General features: G+C 31.0%; 1 protein-coding gene across 1 annotated transcript; it reads right to left on the reverse strand.

Annotated features, from left to right (window-relative positions):
- Nucleotides 1–704: 704 nt before the first annotated feature.
- Nucleotides 705–2575, reverse strand: LOC112696897 (protein NETWORKED 3C). The gene is made up of 2 exons (XM_025749829.3): nt 2352–2575; nt 705–1604 (listed from the first exon to the last, which is right to left on the reverse strand). The coding sequence occupies exons 1-2, from the start codon at nt 2425–2427 to the stop codon at nt 838–840; spliced, it is 843 nt and encodes a 280-aa protein (XP_025605614.1). The 5' UTR covers nt 2428–2575; the 3' UTR covers nt 705–837.
- Nucleotides 2576–12148: the final 9573 nt, after the last annotated feature.

Consider the following 12148-nt stretch of genomic DNA (forward strand, 5'->3'; position numbering starts at 1 on the left):
CTTTGCCTTAAGAACACTTTTTTAAGAAGTTAAAAGCAGAATATTTATTGAAAAAATAAAGATGTTTGAAGTTTATAATTATATTAATTTCACAAAAAATGTAAAATTTTCCACTAATATATACTTAAAGAGTACATGAAAAACACTCATTGGTAAAATTATTGGTAAAATTATATTCAAATGTAACCAAATTTGTGATGATTCTTATTGAAATGCGTTTTCAAAGTAATTAAGTTGATAGTTATGGTTTTTATGCGGACTTAATTGAAACTACTTTCTCTAGGATATTGTCTGTTTAGTTTTCTCTCTTTGGATTTTATGTACCGATGTCTATAAAAAAAGTGATGTAAAATATAAAATTATTTTTACATTAAATTAAAATTGAGGTTATACTTATGGCTAGATAAATAATTATTTACACGATTTATTTTTTTTTTTCATAGAAAACTCATTATTTGATATTCTTCACATAATTAGTAGTTATAATATAATTATTTATCTACATAATTAATGATAAATAAAATGAGCTTAAAACCAATTTGGGTTGGTCGAGTGGTTAGCTCACTTGTTCGTTTAAGCAAGTGTCGGGCGTTTGAATCCCGCCTTCTGCATGCAGCAACAGATTAGTCCTCTTAAATGATATTGAATTGTATATGATATAGATGAAATCTTTACTTGTGAACATCATAAATAATTGAGATTGAAAAACAAAAATCATGCCTCTAAATTTATCCTCAGTTCCACAGGTGCTTATTCGCTTATTATATGACTAAGTATATCTTTATAGTTATTCAAGATTTATGCACAAGAGTTTGTTTCATGAATTCTACAAAAACATCATGGAGAGCAACCTCTGAAGAGTTTGCCTATGTTACTTCCTCCTGGGTTTGATATCCACGCTTCATGGCGTTCTAAATTAGCATTGGAGTACCTTGAAGAAAACAGCAGGACCCTGTTCTTACGCTTCAAATCTTCCACCTCCAAGTGAAGCCTTCTTATGGTTTCTCTCTTTTCGTCATTTCTTCTGGCCAACTCTATAAATTGGTTCACATTATCTTTTGTAAGCTTCGCAATTTGAAACTCCATTGCCGACCACTTATTGTCGCATTTAAATTCCACCATTGATGGATCTTCGAGGTTTATTTCCGAATCACCAATCTTCATAGAATCATTTCTATTGATAGAGAGATCAGTCATTCCTTCTTCTGTTTCAGTGTCTCTACCTTCAAGCTCTGGTTTAAGTTTCATGCTGCATGAGTCAGCTGATAAAAACTCATGGTATTCACCTTCTTGCTTATTTGATACAGAATTTGTATTGGTACAATCAAAATTGATATCAGAACCCTTTAGGGGAGATTTTGATATACCAGAAGATAATAAAGATCTTGAATGAAAGACATCATTTTCAGAGGTTTTATAGGTACCATCAGATATTTTGCACTTGAGTTGGTTATGTGCTATTGCTAAAGCGCGGTAAGACTGGCCAAATTCTTCAAGCATGCACATGAAGTCTTCTCTCCATTTATAATCTCTGTGTTCGTGGTTTGGAGAGTTGCTGCCACCCTCTAAAATGGTCATCATGGCTTCCAATTTCTCATCCAAATCTGTAAATTGATCAAATACACAGGGACTTTTGAGTAAAATGTGCAGCACAACTAATCTAGAGCACGAACATTTTGAATGATGTGTGCTTACCAGAAATCCTATGATTTAATCATACGAGGGACCTTCTCCATATACCCAGAGATGGATGCAGTTCTTAACTAAACTGAGGTATTTTATTAGTAGGATATAGATACTATATATATTTTTCCCTTATCATCTTATACTTTGACCCCACACTAATCTAGTATTTACATAAACTTCTTTACTATACACATATTTACTAAACCTGACCACGTTTGATTACTGTTTCTGGAGAGAGTGTTTTTTCAATACTTATCTATAGACTTCAAACATTTTGGTTGTGTTCTAATCCCTACCTTTTACTTAGTTATAGTGGCAAATAATTGGATCCTAGAAGAAGACATGTCTTGCTCCCTAAGACATCGGAAATATGTCACATAACCAATTTTCTCCCCGACCCATCTTCCACAACCACTCTAATAATCTTGTTTCCCAACTTTATTGTACGGAAAATCCAAATCAAAGAAAGCTGACAAGTAATTATAAAGAACTATCCTAAATAAATTTAACTTTCCTTCATGTTGCATGCAAATCAAATGACCTTTTGCTTTGTCAAAACAATAACCTGACAACACAAAAGGTCATGCATTTTTTATTTAACATGTAAAATGAAGCAAAACTATGGAATTTTGGCATATATATATAGGAGAGAGAAAGAGAGAGACCTGATATGGTTGTTTGAAGCCATTGAGACTTGTAGATATGTGCAGAACTCCAAGATTCATGATCATTATTTTCCATGAACAAATTTGTTATCGGTTATTATCACAGAACAAGATAATTTATCAGAAGAGGACCAAAGAAGGAGCAACAGGGTAAAGTGTAAAGGATCAAGTAAAGAATATGAAAAGGTAGGTGCAGTTCCAGGATCTGTGTGGCAGCAGCTAAACGTTAAGCAGATTCTTTTGTCAAATTGGAACGCATTCTCAAAGAACCAAATAAATGTAGTTTTTCAAATGCGCCCATTATTTCTCATTAATCTCCTGATGGATTTTCTGGGAAGCAGTATAATTTGTGTTTCCTTATAATATACGTACTAATTAATGAGTTTAATTTCGAATATGCAGCTGTATTCAGAATACAGTTCACAGTAGAATCAATTATTAATTTATTATTGATGGAAAAATACAACATAATTTATTGTACCGCGTATAGTAATATACACATGGTTGAAGAATTGAAGGCTTAGGTACAAGTACGATAAAAGTTTGAATCACATGGTCGTGATGGTCTTTTTTAAAAAAAAAATAAATAAAAATTTACGGAGGTATGGTCCTGATTGTCAGATTCATCTCAATGGACCATTTCTGACCAAAAAGGAAAAAAGGAAAAAATGATAAATTAAAGGAACTACTATTTTAATTTTCTAAAATTAATTTTTGACAACGATCTCTTCAAAAGTTGTCATTTTGGGCTAACAATGGTTTATACTTTTATTCGGACAAAATCATTTTTTTTAATCAAATTCGTTTTTTAAAAATTTAAATTAGTTATCTTTTGTCACTTTTTTTTGGTAATCCTAAGACTAATTTGGAATCCAAGCGTTTATAATTTTATTATTATTTATGATTAATTTTTTATTTAATTTATCTTTTTTAATGAAATCATAATTTATATTATAAAAAACTACACTAAAACATAGTATATGAGAATTATAATTATAAAAGATGATCTTTTTACATAATATATTTTTAGTATTCTTTTTTTAGTATACTATAATTTTTTACTATTATTATTATTTACAGTTAATTTTTTGTTTAATTTACTTTACCTAATATAATCAATAAATCATATTATAAAAAAATAATAACAAACATAATACACAAGAATCACAATTATAAAAGTGTATAATGTCAAACAAACAGATAAAAAAAATATAAATAATAAATAATAAAAAATAGAGCTCATATAAATAATACAATAACATACATAAAGAATAAAGTTAGTAAAAGATAAATAAATGGTTAGTATGTATGGTTTGTTAAAAAAATCCAAAAACTAAAAATAGTTGCTTTTTGTAAACTTAATTTTGATAGCAAAATCACTTCTGCATTTATAAAAAAAATTGTCAAACCAAAAATTAAAACTAAAAAAAAATCTACATATACTTCCTCCCTTTCAAACGAATTTTCCAAAACACAGTCGTTGAGTGGTTATTTGACTTGGAGATTGAGTTCAAACGATAAATGCAAGGTCATGTGAGGTGAATCGGGTCGTCGTTTTGTTGATGTGTAATGATGCTTACTCACTAAGTCGAGTGAGTCAGGCAGGCTTGAGTAGTTGAGTGAGTTATACTTACCGTATCTGACTTTTTTTTTGTGGTATTAAAAGGGGGCTAAGAGCCAAATAATCGTATCTGACTTTACTCGGTCAGGACTCAGGAGACATGCTTATTGCGTCAACGTTAGATTTCTGCGGCTTGAGGCCATATTAGGCCTTGCATTAAGCCTATATATTGGAACAACTATATATAACACGACCAAGGCAAACTTTCATATCTATATGACTATATCACTTTTTCAATTTTATTTTAATATTTTGTTATTCATATAAAAAGGTCCACTTCAAATAAAATCACCAAATTAAAAAAAAAAAAACACAAAAGTATCTCATTTTTTCAAGTAAATCAGGAAAAAATTTGTGTCAAAATTTTATACATGAAACTTATTTATAATGTGATACTTTATCTTTAGTATTTTCTTCCATAGTTATCTACTCACTTATTCTCAACAAGAGATGTGAGAACTCATACGAATTAGAACTCAAAAACACAAACAAACTTACATCAACAAACAGAACAAACAATCAAAAGAAAGCAAAGCACCAAAGGCTATATAATAAGATCAGCTACAAATGGCCCAATACCATGACAGGGGATACCAACAAATTTTGCAAAAATGGCTATCTAACTCCTTCCCTTTAACACCTTCTATAAAATAAGCACTAATTAACAATATCTCTTACTCTAACAACAATCCAACCGAGGACGACAGTAGTCATAACCCAGAAAGACCAAGATGAGGCTCAGCCCTGATGATTTCCTAATGGACAAGCTACCTCCTAACAAAAATTGTTGAGGTGTACCGTTAGTCTTAGCTTGTGACCGAATTAGTACTCAAATTGATTTTTAAAGTTACATCTATATTTTAATATAGTTTTCAAAATTTTAATTTATTCAAATTTGTCCTCTAACTTGTCATCTATAATTTACTATAGTTCCGTCTTATTTTTATCACAAAACTATTAATGATGTACTGAGATAGATTGACGACGGTCATGTTAAATTCCTTAACAACTATTTGACATGATAATTGAAATTTTTTATTTAAATTTACTCCCTTTAATCATAATAGAATAGAAGTTTTAAAAATTTTTTTAGGAGATAGGGGGAAGAAGGCCACTACATGCCCTTTTTAGATCCACCCTTGCACCTGAATGGTATTTTGCTAGAAAGGTAAACTACTAAAATGGTACTCGAAATATTTTGGCGCTAATAAAAGAGACTCTGAAAGACGTAAAAGACAAAACAACCCTCGAAAAATTTTAAAATTTAACAAAAATACGCAAAAGTGAAAGCATGACATCATACGTGCTAAACGAAAAACGCTGATCTAGCAACCGAAAGAGTTCCAGTGATGGCAGTAGAGAGCTTCAATGGCATTTTCGTTGCATCCTTTTCCTTTCTCTTTTACTTCTTCTACCACCAAGGCCGCGACCACTTCTTTATCTCTAAGATCCACCTTTATACCTTCTCGTAACTGCAGATCTGCGACGGAATCACCTGTTTTCAATTGGGATCTCTGTCAATTTCAGATGCTGGTGGCTGCTTCTGTTGTCTACTTTCTCAACCTCTGTGGTGACATTCTCATTAATCGCCTCTACCGCGACGATGTCAGGTAACACCTTCTCTCTCTCTTTCCACTGGTCTTAGATGGTGTATATAGGTCTACACAATAATGAATAAATGTATTTTCTGATCTTAAACTTAGTGATTTGGTTAGGGTTAGTGATTGTGAGGGTTTTCTCTTTAACCTCTTAGAAATACTCATATTTTTATGATTAAGCAGTGATGGATTATTGATATGTTTTTTTAGGAGTTCAGTTTCTTTGTACATGAGACTACTTTGTGTGCTGATTCATGATTATTTTCTTTCAGGAAAAACATGGTGGATGCTTTCTAGACCTATATTATGCAAGCAAAGGAGCTCGATACTTGTCCTGTGAGGCAGATTGGTGGTAGAAGAAGTAGTCGTGGCCTTGGTGGTAGAAGAAGTGAGAGAAGAAGGGAAAGGACGCGACAGAAACGCTGTTAAAGCTCTCTGCCATAATCACTGAAACTCTTTCGATTGCCAAATTAGCGTTTTCTGTTTACTGTGACGTCATACTTTTATGTTTGAGTATTTTTGTCAAATTTTAAAATCTTTCAGGGGTTATTTTGTCTTTTGCGTCTTTCAAGATCTTTTTATCAGTGCTAAAATCTTTTAGATATCCTTTTAGTAGTTTACCCTTGTTGAAAAAATTTTGTACTTTATAAAGTGTAGTGCTGCAAGAGTGGAGCACCTTTAAGATGACCTAATGTGAAATGGTGATGGAGATAAAGTGACAAGGAAAAACAAAGGATTTTTTATTTTGGCGGAAAATCGTTTATTAATGGTCGGGGACCATACAAATGCGTGATTTGAAAGAGAGAAAAACGTAAATGACGTTATTTTACTCTAATCTTACCTAAATCCTCTAAAATGATGATGCATTTAACAGTGTTATGTGTTAGCATTCAACAGTTTAACTTAGGCTTGGTTTGGTAAAACTTTTCGAAAAGGTGCTTGAACTTTTTAAAAGCACAAGCACATCATTTTATGTTTGGTAAATAAAAAAGATCATGTGCTTGTACTTGCAGCTTTTAAAAGACTGGGGTACTTTTGAAAGCACCTAAGATAGAACTTTTTAAAGTTGGCTTGTACTTTTCAAAATTTAAAAGTCTAATATAACCTCATATTTTAACTAATTTTTAAATTTAATACTTGCATTTATGTCTATTATAGTATTTTTAAATTTTAAAAGCTATTTTACCAAATGCAATTATTGTTACTTGTGTTTATTAAAAGCAATTTTAAATTTGATTTACCAAACATAAATACTACAACTTTTAAAAAGCCATCTTTTAAAAGTTAGCTTTTATAAGCTACTTTTGAAAAGTAAAAACTTTACCAAACTAAGCCTTAGGTTTGGTTTGATAAAGCTTTTTGAAGAAGTGCTTGTGCTTTTTAAAAGCTCAAGCTCCTCATTTTGTGTTTGGTAAATAAAAAAGATCACGTGCTTGTGCTTACATCTTTTAAAAGATCGAGGTACTTTGGAAAGCACTTACGATAGAGCTTTTCAAAGTTGGCTTGTGTTTTTCAAAATTTAAAAGTCTAATATAACCTCATATGTTAACTAATTTTTAAATTTAATGCTTGCATTTATGTTTATTATAGTATTTTTAAATTTTAAAAGCTATTTTACCAAACATAATTGATGTTGCTTATGTTTGTTAAAAACTATTTTTGATTTGATTTACCAAACAAAAATAACACAACTTTTAAAAAACCATCTTTTAAAAGTTAACTTTTATAAGCTACTTTTGAAAAGTAAAAATTTTACCAAACTAAGCCTTAGCATTGCAGTAACAGAAATTGAACTAGGAATAAACAGAAATTTACAAAATTTAATTTGAGAGATTTATTTGAATATTTTTAAAAATAAGTGACTATTTTTTTCTATAAAAATTTGAGAATTATTTTAGATATTACCTCAATGGCGGTATGTTTTAATAATTGAATAAAGAATGAAGAATTATTTTTTATCATAAAAAATTTAATGTTGACAAATATAATATAAATTATCTTAATACATGTTAAATATTAGGAAAAATAGACAAAAGTACACCTGAATTTTCACACGGAGTACAGATGTACTCCTCAATTTTTTAATGAGTCATTTGCACACATGAATATAAAATTATGTTGTCAATTCTACCCTTCTGTGACCTGTGTAAATTTTCCGGCGGTGGTGGAGGCCAGGTGGCACGATATTGTATGATGTGGCCAATTTGAAGTGACACTGTGAAAAATAAAAATATTTATTATGAAATTTGTTGATTTTTTTAAAAAAAAAGAAAAAGTTTTACAAGTTTTTCATTATCTTCATTGTCAAATTTCAGTGTTGAATGAAAACATGCCCTAGCAGAGAGTAAGCATAGTGAATTTCTGAGCACTTCGCAGTTCGTCATTTGCGTTACATTCTAAAGGCAAAAGCGCTAGGGCAAGAAGCGTGGAAGTCCAAACGCAAACTTATGCAAAGGAGGAGAGTTCAGAATCAGACACGATCAAAAGGTAATGCTTCTGTCCTTCACATGTATCTGTGTTATGATATGAAAGTGCATCAATTTAGTTATTCTATAGTTTGATAGAGGAATTTTTGATAAACAGATGGCAAATCATATAACCTTTGTGTATCATCACAAGGGAAGATTTGAGAGAAATATGAATGGGGTTTTAAAATATGTTAGAGGGGAGGTTGCTGTAATTCTTAGGGTGAATGTGGAAACTCTGAATACATTTTTTATGGTGGGGTTATTTAAGGATTTGGGGTATGTCTTGTTCAAAGATTTTTACTGGGCTGAGAATGAGGTATCGAATGGTTTGCATTTAATTAGGCTTGACAATGATGTAGTCCGAATGTATGAATTTGATATTCAGAATGAAAGAATATGCCATGTTTATTGGGATCATATTGTTGATTTACCGTTAAACAATGTACACCACAAGAAACCCCAAGAAGAAGAAGTAAGATGGCAATCCACAAAAAGCCTACCCCGAAAAAGTTATATGTTAAGAAGGCCAATAAGGAAAACGAAATCAACTAAAGTTGCAATGAAACTCAGAACCCAGCATCTCCCAATCCTTCTCCTACAACCCAACGAATGTCACATTCCGAAATCCCAAACGTCAACCGAAACACGACCCAGCAGCAAAGTGAAGCAGAAGTCTCACCTCCTAATAATTCACAGCAAGAAGGTTTGAAGTGCCCACCCAACAATCTAAGAACAGTCAGAAGAATAGAAGAGCATCGTATAAGAGGTCAGCACCGACTGGTCAAAGATTTGTTCATAATGAATTAGATCTTCAGTTTGTTTTGTTGCACGAAATTGTACTAGAAATAAAATTGAACCAACCATTTGTATTAATAACCTTGAAAAAATCCTTTGTATTCAGATACTAGTGAAAACGAAATTGACAACACAGCCATCTACTTAGAGGGAATTACAACTACTGATTAAATGTCTTAATGAACAAACACAGAATACATATACTTATCCCTAAGCATACATCCTGCATCCATTTTCTAATGTTCTGTAGCTCTTGATTAATCCCATCAATTGTCTGCAACATCTTCTTCATTTCTTCTTCTACCTTCCAGTTGCTTTCTTCTGCAAACCTCCATTTGCTTTCTTCACTCTACTCCTGAATTTCGCAATCTCTTCTAGCGTCAACAACTTCATCAGTCCAAATGAATAGTCACACCTCAATTCAACCTTCTGCATCATGAATTCGACGACAATTTTAACCATTTTGCAGAAAATTAAAATTTGTCATCATAAACAAAATCAGAATTTACATACCTCCCATAATGGATAACGAAGAAACAATCTAAGAAACAATCTTCCACGGTTCCACTCTGTAGCAGACTCAAGCATCACTGCGTCAAGTCCATGCAGGTACTTGCCATTGTTGTAGTCAAACTTTTTCTTCTTCCTATTTTTTTGGCGCAAAAGACGAGCCACCGCAACCACTGGCACAAGCATGAGGTATATTCTTCCTTCGTTGAAACTGTGACATTTTCATACATTAGAGTTTACAAACCCTTGTTACAACAGAAAGAACGAAGATGTACAAAGAAAAATGAAGAGGGTGAAGGAAGAATTTTTTTTTCACCCTGTGTTAGGGTTCATATGATTCGAAGAAACTAGAGAAGGAAGAGGTTTCATTATTCCCTTTTCTTATATTTATTTCAACAAATTTCATAATAAATATTTTTATTTTCCACAGTGTCACCTCAAATTGACCACATCATACAATACTATGCCACCTGGCCTCTACCACCGCCAGAAAATTCACTCAGGTCATGGAAGGGTAGAATTAACAATGAAATTTTATATTCATGTGTACAAATGACTCATTAAAAAATTGAGGAGTACATTTATACTCCGTGTGAAAATTCGGGTGTACTTTTATCTATTTTTCCTAAATATTAAGTTACTATGACAAAATTTTCCAACAAACTATTATGTTAAGTAATTTTGTCGAAATAATTCAATATTTGATAGGTATCGAGATATTTTACATCTTTTATTATTAAAAGTATGAACGTTCGAATTTTTTATAGTTTGAAATTATAATTTACTCTAAATAAAACTTAGTATTTTTATGCTTTAAAAATGAGTTGAAAGTGCGCAACATCGTTAGTGTACTTAATAGCAATAGAAAGTTGTAATAATTTATTGGTTCATGGAGATTTTAGTGTTAAAGAAGAAAATGTGCATGTCTCTATTACGTACGTTTAGGTATTTACTGAAAAATAAATATATTAGAAAATAGTTCTTGTTGTAAAATAAATAAATATAAATTAAAAGATGTAAATATAAAATTTTAGTATTTATATTTACTAATATTATTATCTCAAAATATATATATATATATATATATTTATTGTGTTTTGTTTCGGGTCTTACTTTCTTATTTATACACGTACCAAATTCACATTTTCAAACTTCGTTGAATTAATCCATCTTGAGAACTTGAGCTTTCTCCATATTGAAAAATTTAGCGGCCCATATAAGAAGAAAAGTCATAGTTCTTAAATGAGTATCTATCCTTATCACAACACTTTTTCAGTTTTTCTTAGATGTCCATTTAGGATTATACCTCATTAAAATCATTAAAATCTTACTAAAGAAAAATCCAATAAAAAAAAATTTAGTGAAAAAAAAGAGAATACAATATCTTTTGTGATGATTACTGCCTCGTTAAAAACCTTGTCAAGAAAAACTCAATAAGGACAAAAATCTGAAAAACAAAAAAGAATATAGTCTTCGTCTCTTGTTGAAATTATTTAATATCTCAAAGTCGGTGCATTCCAATTTGATAGACCAATATTTCGAAAGAAGATTTTGGGACTTTGTAAATAAGTCAACCATATTATTACTCGAGCAGATCTGTTAGATATCAATTGTTCCTTGATTTTGAAGGTCATGAGTAAAGAAGAATTTGGAAAAAATATGCTTTATTTTATCACCTTTAATGTATCCATTCTTATGTTGAGCAATGCATGCTGTATTATCTTCAAACAGAATAATTGGAGCTATTTTCTGATCAATCAGTCCACATGATGATAGAATATATTGGATTAAACTCCTCATCCAAAACACTCAAAACTTGCTTCATATATCACAAACATTTCAACATGATTAGAGGATATTGCTGCTATCATCTATTTCGTGGGTTTCCATGATATAGCTCTATCACCATATGTGAATATGTATCCCATTTGAGATCTTTTGTGTGGATCAAACAAAATATTCTACATCTGTATAGCCAACTAATTGTGACTTAGATTCATATGGATAAAACAGTCATATATCAACTATTCCATGAAGATACCGAAAAATTTATTTGATTCCATTCCAATGTCTTCTTGTTAGAGAGGAACTATACCTTGCTAGTAAATTCATAACAAATGATATGTTAGGTTGTGCATTCTTAGCAAGATACATTAGTGCTCCAATGGCACTGAGATATGGTACTTTAGGACCAAAGATATCTTCATTTTCTTCATGGACGGAATTGATCCTTTTCCACATCTAAAGACCTTACGATCATTGGGGTACTTAATGGATGTGACTTATCTATGTAAAATTTTTTCAAGATCTTTTCTGTGTATATTATTTGATGAATAAAGATCCCATTGTTTGTATACTCGATTTGCAGGCTGAGATAAAATTTAGTATTTTTGAGATCTTTCATCTCAAACTCTTCTTTTAGAGTTTTTATAATTGTTGGAATCTCTTCAGGGGTCCCAATAATATTTAAATTATCAATGTACACATCAATTATAATGAATTCAAATGCAACTTTTTTTTTATAAAAATACATGGGCAGATATCATCTTTTTTGAATCTTTTTAGTCAGATACTCAGTAAAACGATTATACCTTATCCGTTTAGATTGCTTTAGACTATATAAATATCTCTGCAATTTGATTGAGTATAACCTCTGCGAATATTCATTTGATGGTTTAGATATATTTAATCCTTTGGGGATTTTTATATAGATATCACGATCTAATGATCCGTATAAATAAGTTGTCACCACATCCATTAAATGAACATGTAGTTTGTTGTATGTGGATAAACTGACCAAATAAC

This window comes from Arachis hypogaea, chromosome 6 (genome assembly GCF_003086295.3).
Source record: "Arachis hypogaea cultivar Tifrunner chromosome 6, arahy.Tifrunner.gnm2.J5K5, whole genome shotgun sequence".
NCBI classification, from domain to species: Eukaryota; Viridiplantae; Streptophyta; class Magnoliopsida; order Fabales; family Fabaceae; genus Arachis; species Arachis hypogaea.